The sequence below is a fragment of the Psammomys obesus genome, unplaced genomic scaffold, assembly GCF_907164565.1.
Source record: "Psammomys obesus unplaced genomic scaffold, mPsaObe1.curated_primary_1811, whole genome shotgun sequence".
Taxonomy (NCBI): Eukaryota; Metazoa; Chordata; class Mammalia; order Rodentia; family Muridae; genus Psammomys; species Psammomys obesus.
The window spans coordinates 1,996,001-2,018,082 of NW_026596234.1; the positions used below are offsets into that span (position 1 = coordinate 1,996,001).

Here is a 22,082-nt window from a genome sequence, read left to right on the forward strand (position 1 = left end):
ACAGGGAGCAGGTGATACTGGCCGGCCCTTAATATGGCTGTGGCTGTACTGACAGCATCACCTCCTGAGAATGGCCCATGTGCTGGTCTGGAGGAGCCTACTGTGGGAGCCAGGTGAGGGGGCGCTGTTTTCTTCTCACAGCTATGTGTGAATATATGTTTTTGCAACATGCCCATAGTTTAGACAAAAAGGCATTTCTAGTGAAATCCTACAATTGAGAGAAGACTGGGGTTCTGGAGGAAAGTGGGGTGAGTGCAGGCTACTTGTGAGTGGCCCTGAATGAACCTCACCCTTCAACATTCTCTGCCAGCTTAGTCAATATTTAATCTTTTCCCATTTGTTTCCCATTAGGACGCACATCCGAAACCTCTCATTAGCCCATCTTTCCAGAGAATAATGACTAATTTCCGACAGTAGCTTTCCTTTCTCCTACGAAGACCCTTCCATTATTGTAATTTACTGATGGAGGGGAAGAAATTGCAGACAATTTCCAGGGCCCAGGGACTGTGCTACAGGAAGGGACGCTACATCCTCGCCCTTGGCTGGGGTCCGGGGAGGAGGGAAATGTCAGGTTAATGTGACATCATCCGGCTTCATCCCATGGTTGGTCTGAATATGTGACTCCTTCAGGGACCAGAGAAAGAATCCACTTCAGGGACCAGGAGCTCAAAAAGCCACTCAGAACTCACACTCGGTCCTTGGAAAGCTTGCTGAGAGTGGGGTTCAGATCGGTGAGGCTCCTGTTGCCTGGTCAGCTCTGGGAAGGACCCACTGTGGAATCTGCAAGCTCAATGGCTTATGAGGATTTCTGAGAGGTGGTGCAGCAGTGTGCAGCTTTTGTTGTCCTAATGAGTCAATGCCAGCTACCCATGCTGTTCGTTATTATTATTTTCCTGTTTTTCCTGTTAAAAGAAGGTGTGGGAAGCCAGGAGAATTTCAGGCCTTTTAGATAAGCCCCAGGTCCCGGACAACAGGTCACCTGTCTCTGTGCTAATGAGAACAAACCCCAGCTTCGCTCCTGCCTTCCTTCCAGCCCTCCAAGAGGTGCCCTTGGCTGCCCTCCTTCGTTTTCTTTCGTTGCTTGTAGCTAATTTGCCCGCCCACCACCTGCCCCCGCCCCTCAAGGGACTGCCTCAGGATGAGCTGCCTAAGGTTCCACAGAAATAATGTTACATCCCGTTCCCTCTGGTGACAACGGGCACGCCAGTGTCTCACCATCCTGAAAGACAATCACTCGAAAATGCAATCGCCTTGTTGAAACAGCAGTCCCCAGAGACAGAGCTATGACAACCTCCACCAGCGGAGGAGAGTGTGATAAATGTTTACCCTCCTGCTCTAGCCAGATGAGGCTTAACCCCACATGGGGCCCACAGAGCCCTGGGAGCAGGTGGCTGCTTGGAGGACAGCCTGTCCTGGCTCTGCTTGCTCTGGATTTCGGAGAAGAAACTGCCTTGGTTTTGCCCAGTACTCTGCAGAGCTCAGAATTGCTGTTGGAGCACCAGGGCTGGGACTGGAGGATAAAGTGCAAGACACCAGGTAAAGAACGAGGGGAAAATAATGAGGGGAAACCTCTTAATATAAGTGTCTGAGAGTTGATCAGGACATACCCACGTGGAGTGGCTTGCTGTCTGTCTGAACGTCAAGGTTATGTGGGTGTCTTGTATTTTAAATGTCTATACCTGGTATCCCCAGCGGAAGCTTCTGACTTCATCCATCTATCCTTCCTGGTTAAGGCTTGTCCAGTGAGATCCTCCCGCCTCTAGCACAGGAGAAGTGGGCCTACCAGGTGTGGGGTTGGCTAGGAGTCTGCACCTCTACATAAGCCTCCAGCAGGGTTGGAAGTGTGGGTACTTGTGTTGTGCCCCCATACACAGCTGCCTGGGTCCAAGGCTCCTCACTACTAAGTGGTGAGGGGCATACCTGCTTGTCAGGAGTTGTGGAGGGCAGAGATGTTGAGGCCTGAGTCACATGAGGGCCCTGGTATACGGTAAAGCCATGCATCCTACGGGTATGTGGGAAGACAGGATCTTGGGTCAGTTCTCAGGAGCCTCACCTTCTTGGCTGGGAGAAGGGTTTGGCTTGTTTGGTGGGCCTTGGTCTCTGGCCCGGTTTCCTGACTCTGGTTGGTACAGCTTCTTTCTTTCCTAGGTTCTCTTTCAACACATGTTCCCCTCTCCTGTGCTTCCGCCCTAGACTAATGTTGCCATAGAGACAGTAAGACCGAGAGCCAAAGAAAAATCTCCCACTCTAACAATCTAAGCCCAACTTCTTGGAGCCTGACCCAGGGTACAAACAATGAGAGCCTGACTCCTAATGACTCCTGGGCCTCGCCCCAAATGGCCAGGCTCGTGGAGGACAAGTGATGTCAAGCAGTTTACTACGTTAAGGGGAGGTAGCTCAGTAACATGCTTGCCCTGTGAACACGAGGGCCTGCGTTCGATGTCCAGAATCCATGCAAAAAAGCCGGGAGCCATGGCACATGCTTACAAACCCAGAGCTGGGGAGGCACAGACAGAGGAACCCCCGGGGCACAGGCTAGAGGAACCACTAGCCTGCCAGTGTAGACTTCTAGACTACTGAGACTCTGTCTCAAAAAACCGTGTGGATGGGCCACACTCAGCATAACCTCTGACCTCCGCATACACAGACTTACATGTGCGTTCACACTTTGCCATCCACATTCATACTCGTCCCCCCAAAACCATTTACTACAAGCTAGAGAACCACCTTCCTCTTATACATTCAGATATGACCCCATGCAGATGGCCAGTGGCCACATAACATCTCATAATAGCTATACAATATCTCCACTCCCTCTCAGGAGTTATGTCCATTATTAACCCGCTGTCTTTCTGCCCTCAATGTCTATTCTTTCATAAAACTTTCATATCAGCTCAGGCCTGGTAAAAATGTTGCCTCCTTGCCTAGAGTCCATATTTCTGGCACAACAGTCCCCTCTTCCCTCCTCCTTCTGCACCTGAGGTTTGAGCTCTGACATGCTATTCACTGTTGCTATGGGGCTTGCTCTCTGCAGCCTCTCTGTACCCTGAGGTGTATGAGAATGGGGGTTGTAAAGTCTTGGGTAGCTGTGTTGTGTGTTAAAGGTTCCGGCCCCATGTATGGTTACTGCAGAGCGTGTGGGGTCCCCAGGAAGCAAATGGCGACACCTCTGCCAAGCCTCACCTGGCTTGGAGCCCTCATCCACAGAGCCATTGTAGACCTGGTTGATGAACTCCGGACGGTTGTCATTCATGTCAATGACATAGATGTACAGGTCAATAGGATTCTCCACCTTGTTGCCGTTCATGTCCACTGCGTGGGCTCGGAGCTGCAGAGCAACAGACAGTCAGAGCTGGCAGCCACATTCAGGGGCGTGCTTATCCCTGGGCAGGGTGGTTCCCTAGGGACTCACAGCACTGGGGTAGAACAATGTCTCCCCGCTCCCCAGGGAAAGAGGCAACTGGCCAGGGCTCAGGTGGGACCGACACATCCAGAGCTTCTGTGGACCTTGGTTTTCCCCTCTGCGCAGAGGGCGTCATGAAAACAGAAGCAGGGTAACAACCTCTGCCTGTGCTGCCAAGGCCACCCAGAGCCCCTGGGCCTGACTGCCTTCACGTGCCTGGGCTGGACAGGCGCCCTGCACATAATGTTCTCACGGTGGCACAGCCAGGCCACTGTACCCAGCGCATCAGCTCGGCTTAGGTGCCTGCTCCTGAGAGGGGAGGGCCTGGGGGGAGATCTTTACGGGGTGCACATAGGAGGAGGGTGTGTGAGGCTTCAGAGCTTGGGTGTCAAGGAGGGGCGGAGGGAGGGCCAAGCTGGCCAGGACCCTGGGGACTGCTGTGCTCTCGGGGTCCAGCTGCCTGCTCATCCTCTGGGAGTCTGCACATATGCCCAGAGTGAGCTTTCACACAGGGTGGAGGGGTCTTGTTGGCTCCCTCCAGACCACTCTTGACACCGAGCGGCTGTGGAGGGGCATGGAGGGGCCATTCTCCCCTCTTCTAGGTAACTGATGTAGCTGTGGTGGAACCTTCAGCTTAGGTAACAGTGAGGGGTGAGACCTGTGGGTTTTCATGCCTGCAGATGTCATTCTACCCTCTACTTAATACCAGGAATAAAACCCTGTGACTGTGTGGCACACGTGACAAGCAGGGGCAGGGGCCGGCAGAGTGGGCTGCACAGTGATCACAACAGGCTGGAGGTCATAGGCCTGAAAACTTTGAGACTGCTGACTCTTCTGGTGGGAAGATGATGGAGGATGCAGAGGAAGGCAGCCTGAGAAGCCCCAGCTACAGCTGGTTCCCTGCCTGGGACACCCTGCCAAGAGCTGCTACCTCCCAGAGGCATGAAAGCAATTTTAGAGATGCCCTGAAGCACAGGGCAGATAGAATATTCCAGTGGGAAATCAGAAGACTCAATAGAGCCCTCAAGTCAAGGCCTCAGGGAGGAAGAAAACAGAAAGAGGCAACTCTTCAGGCCAGGGGCTTTTTCTTACAGACCATGATAATTAAAAATGAATCTGTCTAATCTCGGAAGAAGTGAGTTTAATCAGTGAGTGGCTTCCTCCTGTGGCCCATGAAGAAGCAGAGTACTGATACAGGACTGACTCCAGAAGATCTGCTGCCCAGGGAAGGAGGCAGGGAGTGGGACAGGCTAGGCCTACTCTGTCTTTCTCCCAACCTTTAGTCCCACATCTGGTCGAGCTCCACCTCTAGGCTTGGGCACAGATGTCTCTAAAGATTGTATTCTAGAAGTGATGTGTACAGGCAGGAGGACAAGGGATTCGGGGGGGGGGGTGGTGTGGGGAGGGAGGGAGGCGAGGAACCAGCAGGGGAAAGGTGAGGCTGTGGCCTGCCAGAGTGGTCTTTGTTAGTGTGGAGTGTGAGAGTGGCACAAACAAGGACACACAGCTCTTTGTCAAGTGTCACCTGAACTTCACAGTGTGAGGCAAAGCCTGTGGGGGACCTAGGGAGGCACCGACCCTCCCTGCGTGGAAACCAGCAGCTAAGTTGATCTCTTACAACTACCTGCTTGAGCCTCTGCTCCTCACCCAAGCCTCAGCCTCAAACGGCCTGCCATACCCCCAAAATGAAGTCCAGTACAGAGACCAGCTCCATCACTCTCTCCTCCAGTTGTTCAGCCTGTGGGCAAAATCACCTTCCTGCTCAAAAAGGACACGGAGACTTTCCAACTTGGTCCCTGCCATTACCTCTCCACCCAAGCTAACAAGACAGTTTGCTCTCTCACTACTTCTTCCTGACCTCAGCCTCCACCATGTGAGAAGCAAAGTGAGAATGCTCAGATGGCATTTCCCAGGACACACAGGGAGTAGTGGTACCAGCACCTCTAATGACTGGGTCTGGAGACCCAACCTTGTCAGGGGGGTAGGGCCATGAAGAATTCAGTTGTTCCTTAGCTTAGAAGTGTTCATATTCCCCAAAACATGGGCCATGCTTACTCCAGTCATTGCTGTTTTCCCACCACCTAACACAGGGCCCAACAGAGAATGCTCAAGAAACGAACCTTGCATGGAAGGATTGGATGTGTGGTTAGGATGGACACATGGTTGGACAAACGGATGGTGGATTGGCAGATATGGAAATAGATGGGCAGATGATAGATAGGTGGGCGGGAGCATGGATGGACAGGTAGACAGGTGGATAGGCAGGTTGATGGATGGTTAAGTAGATGGCTGGATGGGCAGATGGTAGACAGACAGACAGACAGGCAGACAGGTATATGAGTAGGTGGTTAGATATTTACTCTGATGGGTAGATAGATAGGTGGGGGACAATTGGATGGGAAAGTGTAACTGTGTAAGTATGAGTGGATGACCAGATAGATGAGAAGAAGTGATTGCATAAAGGGAGTGTCTGGAAGGGTCATGCTTCTCCTTGAAAGTTTCTGGGAAGAATGAGCGGAGACCTAATCCAAGGTGTGAGCCTGACAGAGGTCACTCTTGTGTCTCAGCTCATCATGGAAGCCATGGGATGTGCAGAAGCTCCTGGTCTGTGGACTATAAACTGCAGCTACATAGGGCTCAGGTAATTGTCGCAGGGCAGGAGATTTTTGTTGCTCGGAATGGACAAACCACATTCCTGACGCTGCTTCCCCTGAGGCTACCTGGGCTTGGTTGGGAAGGTCACCGCTTCGAGTAACGGACCCAACCTGCTGTAATCTCCTCTTTATATAAATGTGTAGTGAGCAGCTTCAAGGCCAAAGCTCTTTCCTTGCCTGGGGATATAGTGTGGACAACCTGACAAATCCTTGTGTACAGGGAGCCTCCTGCTGGAGAGCAGAGATGGGGGAGCAATCCTGAATAAATGGCCATCAGACCGAAGGTACCAGGGTCAGCCTGCAATCAGCACAGAGCTGAAGCAAGAAGTCACAGCAATTAATATGACTGTATGGGGCAGAAGCTGAGAACTCCAGCTTTGTTCCCAGATGATTGCCAGAGCACTGGGCATTCAGCATCTTGGCATTTAGCCACAGGCACACACAATATCCCGAATACACCCACCTCTGCTCCATCCACCCGATAGGGTGGCCATCATTATGACAATGTCAAGGCTGAGATCTCTTCATGCTGGGGACAGACCTGAGTCCAGGGTGGGCTCGGTGACTTCCCTGGGGCTCACAGAAGTAAAGTGCTAGGTAATAGCCCAGGGGACCAGCCACAGTGTCACTTGGCCATCACATCATGGAGAGGGGGAGAAGAACCTGGCTGACTCCCTCATGTGTGAGGCTAGTGGGGGGGAAGGGAGAAGCTGAGATAGACCCCACAGCTTCTCTTTCCTTTCCCTTCCTCCTTTCTGAGTGGCTCTTGTCTTAGAGCCTCCCAGAGAGACAGCATGCAAATGAAAGACAGAAGATGAAACCTGGGAAGAGATTGGCAGTGCTGACTTGAGCTCACTCTGGCTTGGAAGCACTGGGGTAGGGATTGGCGACCACACTTTGACCAGCCTGCTGGTAGATGGCAGGGTCCTCCTCCTGTGCTTCAGGACCCTGCAGCCAGGAAGAGGTGTGTCTCGCTGCTGACACCCTGCTGGTGTGGAAGGAAGGGTGTGGAAGGGTTGGGCAGTCTTCAGACCACCTGTTAGCCCTGTGTCCCATATATGGATACTTACATGGTAAGAGGCTCTCTCCTCCCGGTCCATGGGCCGAGTGACATACATTCGGCCAGTCATGGAGTCAATGCTGAAGACCTCCATGGGGGGCTGGTCGGCACCCACACCTGTGATGCTGTACCGGATGGGGATGTCATTGTCCTTGTCAGATCTGATCTGAAAGACACAAGAATGGAGATGTGAGCCTACAGCAGGAGGATGGCACATTCATCCTGACGCCTGGAGGGCCTCACACTTGGCTATGTTCTCAGAGCATGGTGCATCACTGACGGAACAGCTCATCAACACTGCTGTCATATGGGTTCATGCTCGTCTCTTCCCCATCCTGCCCTACAGACTTTACTTCCCATCTGTGGTCAAACATATTCTGAGGGGAAGAGCCAGTCCAGTCTGAACAGGTTTTAGGGACGTGTACACTGAAGCAACCTGTGTCCTAGAGTGATCTTTTAGAGAAAAGTCCCCCATGCATATGTATGACTAGGCATGCATATGATTAAAATATCCCATGCCTGCCCAAAGGCCCTTTTCCAGATGTCAATCAAAAGTTTATCAGAGCAGAAACCCACCCATACCCCACCCCTACAACCAGCTTTTCTTCCTCAAGGACCCGAAAAGAGCCTCCAGGAATGCACTGTTCGGCTCGTGAGCAGTTTGGCTCACACATGCTGCTTCCTGCATATGTCCGCCTTGCACTTTCTCTTCTGAATAAAACTTCTGCAGCTTTGATATTTATGTGTGCTTCTTCAGTCCTTTGAAGATGTCAAGAACCCGAGATGTAATAGGCCCAGGCAGCAAACACTGGTAACAGAAGAGCAGTCAGTGGACAGAGAGTTCCTGAATGCTGCCAACCTCATGTGCAATGGCTCGTCAGGTGATAGGAAGGTTCAAGGGACAGTATTTCAAGATTGTTTTCTGTTTTTATTTTTATATATATTTTTTGAGCAAAGGTTCCTGTAGCTCAGGTTAGCCTCAAACCTGTTACATCACTGAGGGTGACTTTGAATTTCTGATCCTCCTCCTCTAGTTCCCAGCTCCTGGAATGACAGGCACGCATCGTTATGCCCAGTTTATTCAGTGCTGGGAACTGAAGCCAGGGCTTCGTGCATGCTAGGCAAACACTCCACCCTTGAGCCACATCCCTGACCCTGGATATTTCAGGTTTTAATATTTCAAGCTGTGAGATAGTACGACGGGCCACTAAGAGACACCAGCAAGGGTCCCAGTGGCAGGGTGAAGTCCCCATCCACACACAAAAAAGCAGGGATATTGCTAGGTGGGGTACTTCTTTACATGAAACAAGACAGGACCCCCAATGGAGGCATGAGAGAAGGCTGAGAACAGGTTTTTCGTTCCAGTTTTATATGTGTACCGCACTGCAAGCTAGCTCTAGAAACCCCCAATTTCTAGAAAACTCAGTTTGATGGGGAACATCTTTCTTTCTTTTCTTCCTTCATTTTTAAGGATAACTTGATTTTAAAAATTTAACTAAAATATAATTACATCATAATCCCCTTTCTTCCCCCTTCAAATTTATAGGCTCCTATTCTTTATTTTTTTTTTGTTGTTGTTGTTTGTTTTTGTTTTTTGAGAAAGGATTTCTCTGTGTAGCCTTAGCTATCTTGGGCTCGCTTTGTAGACAAGGCTGGCCTCTAACTCACAGAGATCTGTCTGCCCCTGCCTCACTGCATGCTGGGATTACAGATGTGTGCCACTGCACCTGGCTTTGTTCTTTACTCATTATTGTTACGTATTGTGGTAGTTTGAATAAGAGTAATTCTCATAGGCTCATACATTTGAATGCTTAGTCACCAGGGAGTAGATTGATAGGATTAGAAAAATTAGGAGGTATGTCCTTGCTGGAGGAAGTGTGTCACTGGGGTTGAAGTTTCAAAATCCCATGCCAGGTCCAGTTTCTCTCTCTCTGTCTATGGATCAGGATGTGGCTCTCATCTCAGCAATGGCCCCAGTTCTCACCTGCCTGCATGTCGCCATCCTCCCCACCATGATGATAATGGATTAAACCTCTGAAGCTATAAGCAAGTCCCCAATTAATGCTTTCTTTCATAAGACTTGCCTTGTTCATGGTGCCTTTTCACAGCAGTAGAACAGTGGCTAAGACATAAATTGGTATCAGGAGTATTGCTGTGATAGGCCAGACCCTGCTGCTTGTTGGTGGAATGTGGACTTTGGATTAGGAAAACAGTTGAACGTGAAGTGGGGCTTAATGGGCGGTATTAGCAGGAACATGGAAGATGGTGCTACGAGCAGTGTGGGGCCAGCTCAGGAAGTTTCAGAGAGGAAGAATGCTAATAAGTGGCCTACAGACTGTTCTTGTGATATTTTGGCAAGGAAAGTGGCTGATTTCTGCCCTTGTCCTAAAAATTTGCAAGAGGCTAAATTGAAAAATTTTGGATTAATGGCCCTGGCAGAGGAGCTTTCATGACATCCTAGCATTGACTGTGTCATATGGTTATTACCTGTCTCTCTTATGTACAATGAAAAGAAGCAAGCGGAGTAAAGAAAATGCAAAATGTACAGTTTGAAGAGAAAAAGCACCAGGGAATGTAAGACAGAAAGAAGACAGACTTCTAGCGCTCAAGGAGATAAAAAAGTTTAAAGAAAAGCCTGATGGTATAAAGGGAGTGGTGACCTTGGGGCAAGACCCCACCAGCTAAGCTTCCAACTTGTGAAAAGGAATTAAAGAAAAGCTCAAGCAGTGAACAGGAGCATCAACAATAGAAAGCTGATATGAATGTAGTTGAATTAGGGGCCATGTTGCAGCATCAGCAAGCAGCAGAACTTGGTAGCTTTGGCTATGCAGCTCTGGCTTTAGAGTCAAGGACACAAGAAAGATGGTGTGTCTTCTCCCACCAGGGCTAAGCTACTGAGGCCAGGCATGTGGCAGGGGGTCTCTGCCTGGAGGCTGAGAGAGGCCATTGTGTGAAGCTGTGAAGGTGAAGTCTAGGTTGTTGGAGATCCCAAGATGTTGGAGATGCCAGAGTGGTGAGCACCTGTCGTGGAGAGCTGCAGAGTGGGTGTGGAAACAGCTTAAGGGAGACATGTGTGCTACAGTCAACAAATCTGGAAGGGCTGGAGATCTGAGGAGCAGCACTTTGACATCGGACATGGAGATGCAGAATTTGGAGTTTGTCCTGCTTTTTTTTGCTCTTGCTTTGGTCCAGGATTTCCTCACTATGTTCTCTTTCTTCCCTTTTGGACTGGTAATGTATATCCTGTGCGATTGTATGTTGGAATTGTGTGGTCTGCTTCTTTATTTTGATTTTACAGGGGTTACAGTTAAGAGATTACCTTGAGCCTCAGAGACTTTAAATTTTGTTTTTTGTTTTTTGTTTTTCTTCTTCTTTCAAGACAGGTTTCTCTGTGTTACACAGAGCCATGGCTGTCCTGGGCTTGCTTTGAAGACCAGGCTGGCCTTGAACTCACAGAGATCCACCTGCCTCTGCCTCCCAAGTGCTGGGATTAAAGGCATGTGCCACCACACACAGCCATGTGCTGGCCTTTTATGCTGACCTCATGGTGCTACCCACTCTTAGGTTAGCTCTGTGATCCCTGGCTAACCCACATCCTTGGTGCCCACTCTTTCCTGCCTATGTCTGTGAGCAGCTGCAGGGTATCAATGCCAGCTCTGCAGCCTGGGTCAGGCTGCCAGGCTGCACACGCTGAATGCCTCCATTGCTGGCCTGCAGGTATTTTGTGCCCATTGGCCTTCCCTGCCTCCTGCAGCTGGCCATGTGGTACTTACTTCCTGCCCCTACAGAGTAAGCTCCGGAGCCCACTGGGACCCTGTTGCTGTGCACCACCACGAACAGCTCTCTCCAGGAACTGTTTGATAGGATTAGAAGGATTAGGAGGTGTGTTCTTGTTGGAGGAAGTGTACCACTGGGGGTGGGTTTTGAGGTTTCAAAAGCCCATGCTAGCCCCCGTCTCTCTATCTCTTTGACCACAGATGAGGATGTAGCTCTTAGCTACTTCTCATACCATGCCTGCCTGCATGTTGCCATGCTCCCTGCCATGATGATAGTAGACTAACCCTTTGAAACTGTAGGTAAGCTCCCAATTAAATGCCTGCCTTGGTCATGCTATCTTTTCACAGTAATAGAACTGTGACTTAGACACACACACACACACACACACACACACACACACACGAATACATACAACCTGCTGAATATGTTTAGTGTTGCTTGTGTGTATTTTTTGGGTGTGTGTGTGACCATTTGGGACTGGATAACCATTTTGGGTACTCAACTTTGGGGAAGACTAATTCTTCCTCTCTTAGCAGTTTTTAATTGATTGTAGCTCTTATCTAGTGAGAGGCTGCATGTGATTTCCATGCTGGCATGTCAAACAGAGAACACTTCCTCTCTCCCTCCCTCCCACCCTCCCTTCCTCCCTTCCTCCCTTCCTCCCTCCCTCCCTTTTGACAGAGTCTTACTTTGTAGCCTAGGCTGGCCTGGAACTCAGTGTGTAGACTGGGATAGTCCCTAGCTCAAAGAGACCTTTCTGTCTCTGTCTCCTGAGTGCTGGGACTAAAGGTGTACACCACCATGCCCAGCTGAGAAAACCTTTTTTAATCAGCATTTATCAGTTGAACCAGAGGTGGTTCACTAGAGTAAGGCCACCAACACTCTAGTCACCTAGGACAGCAGAATGACTCTCTGACGCTGTAACAGGAGGTAGAAGGTGAAGTTTTCACCACATAGACACCATGAAGGTCAGGGCAAACAGCTGCTTATGCTGGCTCTGGAAGCATGCAAAACAGCTGTGCATGTGTATGTGTGGTACGAAGTCTATGGGGTTCAGTTCTAGGTCCACAGTGCCCCTATTTATGCTTCTGTGACAAGGCAAAGGACAGGGTTTCTGAGAACAGGATCAGAATAAGTTAGTGTTAGGTGGTAAACATCGTGGCTTTTCCCTCTTAGCCACAGTCATCTCTTCATTCACGTCCTGTTGATGGCTGTTTAAGCTTGTGCCCTCCCAGTCCGGGTATAGAAGAAAAAGTCTACCATGGAGGGTGAGTTGTGCCCATATGCTGCCCTGGTGATGTGGACTGTCTCTGGGAGGCTGCCTCCTCTCCATTTTTTGCAGAGGCTTCATGGGATTTAACTAGGGACATGGAGAGTCTAGAGGAGAGACAGCAGAGCCTGCCCTACTCCTGTGTCTGAGCTCTTGGTGCCTAAAACGTAAAGGGCAGTTCTTACAGAGGTGAGGTGGGAGGGCATGGCACTGGGATAGCCCCTGTCCTGGGGTGCCAAGTACCCGTGGGTGGTATGTTGGGAGCTTTGGCTTGGGCTTGGACTAGAGCACTACAGTCTCAGTCAGGTTTCGAGTGATGCTAGCTGAGTGGCACTGGATGAAAGGGGCACGTGGAGCCAGGGACAGCCCTCTGGTGAGAGTCTCTAGTAGCCCCGGGACAGAAGCCCGATTCGATTCACTGCTGTATGAGTGTGGCTACTGCCACTTCCTTCTGGCTACAGAGACATTTAATTATAGCCGTGCTAAAAGGAACTCACCATAGAAAGATTTTATTTTTTATAAAGGAAACTATTTTTTTTTTTTTAAATCATCGGGGCCACTCAAACGCTCCTTCACAAATACAGCAGCAGTGGGCAGCTGAACACCGTGTCCAGGGGGCTCGTTGCACAGACCTTGGAACGCTCTGATTCTCTCATAGTTTACCGTGTGGAGAAGAAATACTGTGTGAAGGAAGCCAGCAGGTCAGGGGAGAACACTTTCCTGTGATTTGTGTCTGGGAAATGAGGAAAACATTGCCAACGTGGATGCTGGATGGGGAGTAGGAAGCGCAGACAGCCCTCCCACCAGCTCCCTGCTGAGGATGCCTGGGAGAATTGCTCAGGCTCCTTTGCATTTGTTATTAGAGGACAGAACAGATGGTAAAAGGTTAGTTTAAAGTGATGTCTGCATTAAAGTAATGTACGGCATGGAGGCTGTGTTCACCTGGGGATGGTAGCAGGGCCGCTCTGTCCTCTGGAAAGAATGGAAGGGGGGAGGTCCCAAAACCACCCATGTAGCGTATTGGCCTTATTCAAAGGAACTTGAATCTGGAGGAAGTTGTCACCATGTGGCTTCCAGTTGCAGACACCTGGGGTTTATTTTCAGTGTACTCCAATGAGGAAGCAACGGGGCAGAATCACATCTGGATTCCAGATGTGTGTGTAAGGCACAGGGGTGAGGGGCAGGGGTAGGGAAATAGGGAAGGGGAGAGGTGGGAGGGAGGGAGAGGAAGACAGGTCCACTCAGAAAAGGCCCTCAGTTTAGGGCCAAAAAATACACGGAGTGCCAGGCCCTATGGAGGCAGCAGGAGGACGCTGTCACCTGTCAGGGGACAGGAGTTGTCCCACAAAGTGGCACTTCATAATTACACATCTGGACAAAGGCTCTCAGTGTGAAGACGGTCTGTGAGGATGTGGGGAGCATGGGGCGAGGGTAGCTCAGAAAACATCACAAACAAATTGGGCTCATTTACTCTTATCCACGCCAGTTATGAACACAGATACACTACACATAGACGCATAAACATAACATACACATAGTATACACACAACACCATACATCCCCAAGCATGCATACCCAGACACAAGGAGTCCAAACACATCCACACAACATATAAGTACACGCAAGCCTCCAAGTCTGCACCACAGCCTCCCTCCCCTGGGCACCCACCTCTGAAGGTCTTGGACATTCTGTGGCTAATGGTTCTGTCACTCATAGGCTTCCCTGGTCTCTGCCCTAGCATTTCAGAGGATGCTCAGATAATCCGTAGGATCAAGCCTGTCCAGCAGGACACGGATCTCTGGTGAAGCGCTTCCGTGCTTTCTCCTTGTACCACATTAAACCCAGAGATTTCCCTGAGAGAACAAGTTGCAATTTCTCATTTTTGTTCCCCGCTGGGAGTCTGCATGCCCTGCAGTAGCTCCCGCTTCTTCTTCAAGTGAAGGGCTCTGAGTCATGACAGCCGAGCCTCTCCCCCTATTCCCTTCAGCCCACGTGCCAGGATGGAAATGGGCGGATTTTCTCTTGGCTGTGACTGCAGCCAGCAAGACTGTAGCTGGCTAAGAAGGGCAATTTTCTTTAAAGGCTGATTCTCGCTGAAGTCCAGAGGTAAGAATATGGTTGCATCTAAATGCATTTGTAGCTTCCTGTGGCCACAGCCATGTGTACACAAACCTCTAACGCTCTTGGTGCCTGAACTTCATCCCACAGCTGACAGAGAATCTGGATTTCTTGGGCTTCTGCACCCACTCGCTTCTGCTTTGCCCAGATGCCTCACCTTCATTTATCCTTCCTTGCCCTGTTGCTGAGCATCAGTGATACGCACCTTGCTGGGCCCTGAGAATCCAAAAGGGCAACCTGTCCCCAACAGTGGCATGTGTGGTCTTAGAAGGTGCATGCAGCAGGTGCCTCATGAGCAAATGAAACCAGGAGTTGCAGGCCAGGGGCAGGGTAGGAAGAGAGACAGCCAGGTCCCTCACCATTCTGTTGGGAAGCCATTGCTGCCAAGGCCCTAGGAAAGGGTTTTTGCAGGACAGCTGGCCAGCCTGTGGCCCGGAGGGTGAGGAGTGGGCAGGCTGTGGAGAGGAGGGGAGAGAAGGTCTATACAGCCTGAGGCATGCTGAAGTCAGAGGGGTGCTGGGCCCCTGTGAATCATGATTGCATGAGAACGGACAGTGAATGCAGGAGCGGGAAGGCAGAAGTGGGAAGAGAGGTGAGGGAGGGTGGAGACATGGCACATCAGTCTCAGCTCCTGGGGTCTGGCATGGAGTCTGCTTGCAGCCCATGGCAAATGATGAAGGTGCACACACTGTGGGTGACCCACTCTTGCTTACCGCCCTGGTGTCCAAGGGCAGGTCCAGCAGCTACTCTCCAGTTTACTTGTTTCTGGGATCATACCTCTTTGCAGAATCATGCCTTCCCACATTAGGATGCGGGTCTGGTCATGTCCTCTGACAGCAGCTCAGTGGCCCACCCTGAGTAGAAGCTGTCCAGCAATCTCTGTCCCCTCAGGAGTCCACAAATTTTCTGGGCATCCCAGAAAATGCTAAGCTCTCTGGTCGCCATCTAGCCCATGCTGCAGATATAGCCACTGAGGCCAAAGATTTCATGTGTAACAGAAACTTAGGGCAGAGTTCCCAGGTCCTGTTTAGTGGTCACATTGCCTTTTGTGTGTGTGTGTGTGTGTGTGTGTGTGTGTGTGTGTGTGTGTGGTGTTAGGGATAGAAACCAGGGCCTTGGGTGTGGCAGGCAACTAACTGCTCTACCACTGAGCTCCACCCCTTGCATGGTCACACCCAGCCTCTTATAACCAGAACCAGCTCTCTGCTGGGACCCTGCGTGTAGTGTTCAGGTGGGAAGACTGAGGTAGCTCTGCAGCTCACGGGTTACCCTGCTCTCCATCAGAGACTCAGTGCTAATGGCTGCCGTCACTCACTCCAGCCAGCCCTGCAGATGTGCGTCTCAGACGTTCAGGTGACTGTCTGTCGAAGCCCCCTGTTTAAAAATCAGCATGATTTTGTCTCTGTTCCTACAGCTTCATTTCAGTTGTTTTGGGAAGTGGTTGTGAAATTGCAGCTCTGTCGTATGTGAGACCTCCTAGAGCATGCTGCAGCATTTAAAGAGCCCCTTGCTGGTTGTTGAGGGCTTAGCCCTAAGTAGACATCTGTATGACCCGCTTCAGGGAACACTGTGGAAGAGGGGGCGGAAAGGAGGTAAGGGCCAGAGGGTGGGGAAGAGCTCTGTGCAACGTTGTTACATGTACAAGATGCAGTAACTAACTCCATCCATACTCATTGCAAGCAACCCCACTGAGTCACAAAAAGGATCACAGAAAACCCAGCCATTCAACCAGCTGACCAGCCCACTAAACAGAAAGACATGCAAAGAGGATGGAGACTTTTGGAGAAGATGGCTGGTGGGAGAGGAATGGGAGAGTAATGGGAAAAAACGGGAAGGCTGAAAATGACCAACAAACATTATCGATATATGACCTCGCCAAAGAAGAAAGCTTGCAAGCAGCTGGACTCAGCTGACTGTTAGAGATGCTCTCATCAAATGAATGGCACAAACTTGGGCCTACCCTGCCCGAACTCTTCCTTGACTCTTGAATACTACTGAAGAGATTCGCAGTGTTTCTCATGCACAGCGGAACTGAACCTTTACTTATTTTCACATAGGTTCTGGTAGCAGAATTCCCAGCTTGTGACAGGAAAGGGAGGGAATGGAGTTCATGGCGGAATGCCACGGCTATCGTTCGTGCTGTTCACAATTACTCCGAGTTTCATAAGTCTCGGGAAAGCCCCTCAAAGTCATAAGAATACTAATGAAAGCCATGAATATGCTCTTACAAAATTTGCCTGGTGGGAAAGAGGGAATTGGTTGCTCTCAGAGATGCCCTTCAGGTTATACCAAATTAATAAGGCCAGGCTCTCTTAATTTCTAGTGGGGGAATTGGGCGGGCTTTACTGCTAATGGCTGTGTGGTCCTGCATGTGCTTGGCCTGCTGGTCGCACAAAGGCCCGACCAACTTTTTGGGCATTGTCCTTCTCCCACTGGGAGACAGTCAGTGTGCCCAGCCCTCCCTAGCCAGTGGAAGGCCACAGGATGGCCTCTGGTATCATTCCTCGGACACCACCCTTCTTGTCATTTTGAGACAAGGTCCTTCATTGGCCAGGAGCTGACCAGGTTGGCTAGGCTGGCCTGGCCAGTGTAGATTCTGGGATCCACTGTCTTCGCTCACCAGTACTGGGATTTCAAAAGCACTCCACCACACCTGGCTGTTTGTGTGGGTTCTGGGGATCAGACTTATGTATTTGTGCTTGCAAGGCTTTTCCTTTGGTCTTAGGGCACACAATCAGGTGATCATGTCTTGAGTCACTCAAAGTCCTTATAATTGCCTGCAAAGCACTTTACCAACAAAGCCATCTCCCCCAGCTCCTTTGCTGACAAAGTCTTGGTGTGTAGCCCAGACTGACCTCACATGATCCCCTGACTCTACTTTCTGAGTGCTAGGATTACAGGTGTGCACCACTATGCCTGCCTTGCTCCTTCACTTCCGTTTTTGATAGTTCTGATTGAGGTTTTGTTTTTATACCTCTCGGTGCTCTGGACAAGAAAGTAAGAACAAAGGTAGGAGGTGACTGTATCACCCAACTGAGCAAGGACAGCAGCCTGGTCAGAATAGACACCATCTCAGGGAGTGGCTAGCTTCTGGACCTCCTGCAGCAAGCAGATGTCTGGTTTTGATGTTCCTGGGCCTGAGTGCATTTGTTGGTATGGAGTCATGGTTCATGCAACAATTACTCCAAGAATGGCATTTTTGGAAGTCTGCTAAGATGCTTCCTTCTGGAACCCTTGTCAACTTATGTCACATTTCTACCTGTGGACACTTGACCTGGGCACCCTGGGCACTCTCTGTCCTGTGCTTGTCTCTGTGGCTCCAGGGGCAATGGCTGATATCCAATAGACATGAGTTTAGATAAAGGCATCAGTGACAGGTTCTTACAGAAGATGACACTGCGGCCAAGACCTGGACCAAGAGAAGAGACAGCCACCTGGGTGATGGGAGACAGCATTTCAGCAGAAAATGTCCAAGAAACCTCAGAGGGCTGAGGCTTAGAGCCAGGGAGCTCAGCTGCCACAGTCAAGGACTAGCTAGGCGGCCAATGTGATGGGGTGGAATGAGCAAGGACAGTGTGGCAGGAGACGAGGACAGTGCTCAGAAGACCACATGCTGTGGGGCCAAGGAAGACCTTTGGGATCCCGGCTTTTGTCCTGGTAATGAGGGACCACTGGAGGGGTGAGCAGAAGGTGCTGTCTGTCATGTTTCTGGGAACATCCAGCCTTGCTGTTGAATGGTGCCTGCAGCAGGAGTTAGGGCTGCATCAGGAGAATGGCGTAGGAACCGTAGAGGTAACGCTGGCAAGGGCTGGTGATGGCCTCAGGAAGGGTGACTGAGGTGTGTTTGAAGGTACAGACGACATGCTCTGGATATGGCTCACATGCAGAATGTGAGCAGAGAAGGGAACCCAGGACTCCAGGCAACTGGGAAGACAGAGATGCTGGCCACGTAAGCAATGCCCATAAGATGCATGGGTTTATGTTGAAGGAATCAGGGGTTATGCTGAGTTTGACAATCAAGCAGCAGGATGCCTCAGAGCACAGTGGGTTGGGACTGAGCTCTGTCCCAGTTCAAATTCTGGCTCTACTGGTTTCTACCAGTGGTCTTGGGCAAGCTTATTCTTTGCTTCAGTTTGCCCCTGTTAAAACAGAGATAACCTTGCCTCCAGGGACTGGGTGAGTGCTGAGTGAGGTGAGGCATGGGGAGGGCTCAGCAGTGCTCATTTCCTGTCAGACTCCAGCATGCATGATTGTGATGTTTGTTATGTACTTGGTGGTGGTGGGAGCCGAAGGGTTTTAGCATCATGGGGTGAGAGTATGATGGTGAGAGAAATGACAAACACCCACCAACTTTACAGTCTATAGGTCAAATGAGAGAGTCGACTCTGCCACATACCTGACTGCTCCATCAGTGGTCATGGTGATGAAGGGTGTGGCAATGAAGAGTGTAGGATGCAGAATGTAGGAAAGAGTGGGACTTGGAAAGTTCCATCCTCAAACATCATCCTTGGAGCTGTGCTGTGGCAGCTGCCGGCACACAGACAACTTAACTGCCAGTGTGGTCATGATGGAACTGAGTCTGTTCCACACACCATGTGTGTGGCCCTGTGTTATCCCAGCCTCCCTTTGTACCCTAGTAGGAATGACACTAGCCAAACTAGGCTTTGATTAAAGGTTCTCCTGTGTTAAATGTCACAGTTGGATGACCTGTGACCTACACCTTTTGTTTGACACTAAATTCTGATTTCCTACCAAGCTCTTTCTCCCCAGTTTAGTTGCTGGTTGATTCCAGGTAAACCACTGAGGCCAGTATTAGAAATATGGACATCAACACACAGCTTCTCCTCACAGCAGAAAGACTCAGGAATGGAGGTGATGGGAAGTGTTTCCTTGGGGGGACCTGTGACTCAGCAGTGACACTGCACAGGGCCCCTTTGCTTCCTCAGTACTTTTGTCTACACTGTTAGGTCGACACTGGTGCAATGGGAAGGGAGACCATCCTTCTATGTTCTTCTCTGTCTTTGCAAGACTCAAAAGCTAATTGCATCTCCATTCATTCCACTCACCCAGGCAGGGCAGCACTGGGCTTGCCTTTGAAGAATGACACAGGGTGGAGAATGCTGTGCCTTAGAGGAAAGCCTCTATCCTAGAGCTGGGGCAGGGGGAGGGGGATGGTGAGATGTTTTCCTGGGGAATGTGTTGCTTCCAACACCTGGTGGAAAATTACAGGCAGAAAGAAAACAAGTAGACACACTTAACTGTGGCCAAGAAAATAATGCTTCTTAGTGACTCTCCTTCCTTCAGCAATTCCTTCTGGAGCCTAAAGACATTGCAAGTTCCCAGATTTCTGATTAAACACATCTTTACACACGGAGAGTGGCCCACCATGTGCTTTCACAGTGTAGTATTTATAGATGAGACAGTGTTGGGTGTGAAATATACTCAGTAGAGGACGGCATGTCTTATTTTCTACAGCATCTACACAGACTGGCAACATTCTTAAGCCACTAGATAGCTCAGTAGACTCTAAGGTCAGAGAAATTCAGCGGGTTATTAGTGAACTTTGGACAAGTATAAATCCCTAATTCTTTTATCTCTTCATTCATGAAGAGGGACTTGAGGTGTCTGCTGAATAGAACCGTCAAGAGGATTAAAGCCAAGATGTCTATAGAGCAAGGAAAATGATCAAGAGATGGTGCTTGCAGCCTCACTCTCCTCTCCCATCACACCATATTCACTTTCAGATTGCCTCCTATGCACTCATCATCAGTTGCTGTCCTCTCCAAGTGCCGCCACCACTGCCCGTCCCCGTCTTCCACATCACCATCATCTTCATCCACATCCACCATCTTTACATCACCACCATCACCATGCACAACACCATCAGTGCCAAACCATGCTCATATTACCATCTTCCTCACCACCACCATCATTGTCACCATCATTTCCATCCATATCACCACCACCACCACCACCATCTTCATCCATGTCACCAACACCACCATCACCATCAGTGCCACCACCATGCCTGTATCATCATCTTTCTCAATGTCATCATCTTTAGCCATGCCTTGTCATCTCCATCCTCATTATCACCGCCATCATCACTGTTACGTCCATCCACATCACCAGAAGTACCATGGTCTGAATCTCCACCACTGCCATGACCATCGTCTTCATCCCCATCACTACTCTCCCCATCCTTACCATCACCACATCTCCATCAATACTACTACCTCTTTCTCATCTCCGTCATCAGTCATCACTACCATCATCATTGTTTGAGGGGAACTCATTTGCTCAAAGAGAGGGAGAAGAGATATACAATAGATGTCTTACTGTGGTGAAAGTTGATCAACTGCAAAGGACATAGCCATGAGTCCTTGTGGGACTACACAATATTTTTTTTTTCAGTGTTTTTACAGCTTAAGACTTGGCCTTTATTAAGAAGGATCTGGGCACTGAGTCTGATGTCACCAATCGTCAAACTCCTGCGAGTAACTAAAATTTCCCTTTTTGGTGTTCCTTGTGGATAATGTGTGTGTGATAACCCCAGGATATATTTTCCAGGTGCATGGGTGGCAAATTTGGCCACTGGCTACTCAGGTCAAAGGCCAGGATATTCTTTTACTGCTACCTTATGGTAGCTAGAGATGTCCCTTCACTTTGCTGTTTCTAAGTCTCTTTGTCAATGAGACAACACATCTATTTGCCAATAATTTTTTTTTTTTAATGATACCAGAGAGGGACAGTGGGCTGTATCTTAGTGGCTGGTACGTGTTTTTATGTTAGGAAAGGAGTCTGACTGGCTTTATTTCTCCTGGTGTCTGAGAGCCGAGGTAACCAATAAAGGCCATCAGGCGGCGTCTGCTGGCTTCATGTGTGCAGGTGTAGAGAGCTCGCACATCTTCTGGAGCACATGGCTTTGACAGGGAGGGCTCCACTTCCGCCAGCTGTGCAGAAGCAGTGGGCGTGGCAGGGGGTGCCACAGACTGGCTGCCTTTGCCCTCTCTTATTACAGCTGTGCTGATTTCAGATCAAGTTTCAGCTTTCAAAGATTGGATTTCACTAATCTGTAGGCGTGGTTGCTTGAAAAACTGAGGCTGAGGTGTCTGGCAAATTTGACTCAAGACAATTATCTGGGGAAGTGGAAATGCTGCTCCTTTAAAGGACATACAAGTCCCCACCTCTTTCTAATGTCTCACAAGCAGCCTGGCCGTGACCCCTTGAGCCTCGACAGGAGGTCCCCTACTGACAGAAGCCTCAGCTCCACAGTGCTACCCACCCTGGCTTGGTTCAGTAGACGGATGCCGGTATCGTAGGCCCAGGCTGGCATTGTGGGGCACCAGGTGCCCAAGAACCTGTCCCGCCTCCACATAATCACAAAGTCAGCTATTCCCATTCTCATGACCACTCGGCTGGCCAGGCTCTGGGCTCTCAGGTCTGAACTCCAGGTCAGGCTTGGAGAAATGGCCTGGACATTTCCAGCCTGTGATGGATCCCAGCCTTGAACAGGACAGAGAATGTGCTCAGGGCGTCTGACAACACAATCTGCAGGATCCTTGGCAGGCACTGCTTGACCTCCTGTCCAGCTTGCCCCAGCTTGGTGGCCTGTCTTCCTGGCTCACTCAGGCAGATGGACAGGCTGCCCTGGGGACAGTGCTTCTCTCTACAGACAGCTCTGGCCTCCTCCTGATAGTCTGTCAGATGGTGCAAAGGCCCCCTTGACCCTTTCCCACTCTGTATCAACAATGGGTCTCTTCCATGCCTGGGTTTCTATTTCTGCTTCTTGCCAGCTGG

General features: G+C 50.1%; 1 protein-coding gene across 1 annotated transcript in view; it reads right to left on the minus strand.

Annotated features, from left to right (window-relative positions):
• Cdh4 (cadherin 4) overlaps positions 1-22,082 on the minus strand; it is a 447,733-nt gene that overhangs the window by 53,821 nt on the left and 371,830 nt on the right. Inside the window, exons 5-6 of the mRNA XM_055596255.1 lie at positions 7,128-7,283; positions 3,184-3,328 (exon numbers count right to left, since the gene is read on the minus strand). Of these exons, the coding sequence (XP_055452230.1) occupies positions 3,184-3,328; positions 7,128-7,283 (301 nt within the window). The remainder of the gene's footprint in view (positions 1-3,183; positions 3,329-7,127; positions 7,284-22,082) is intronic.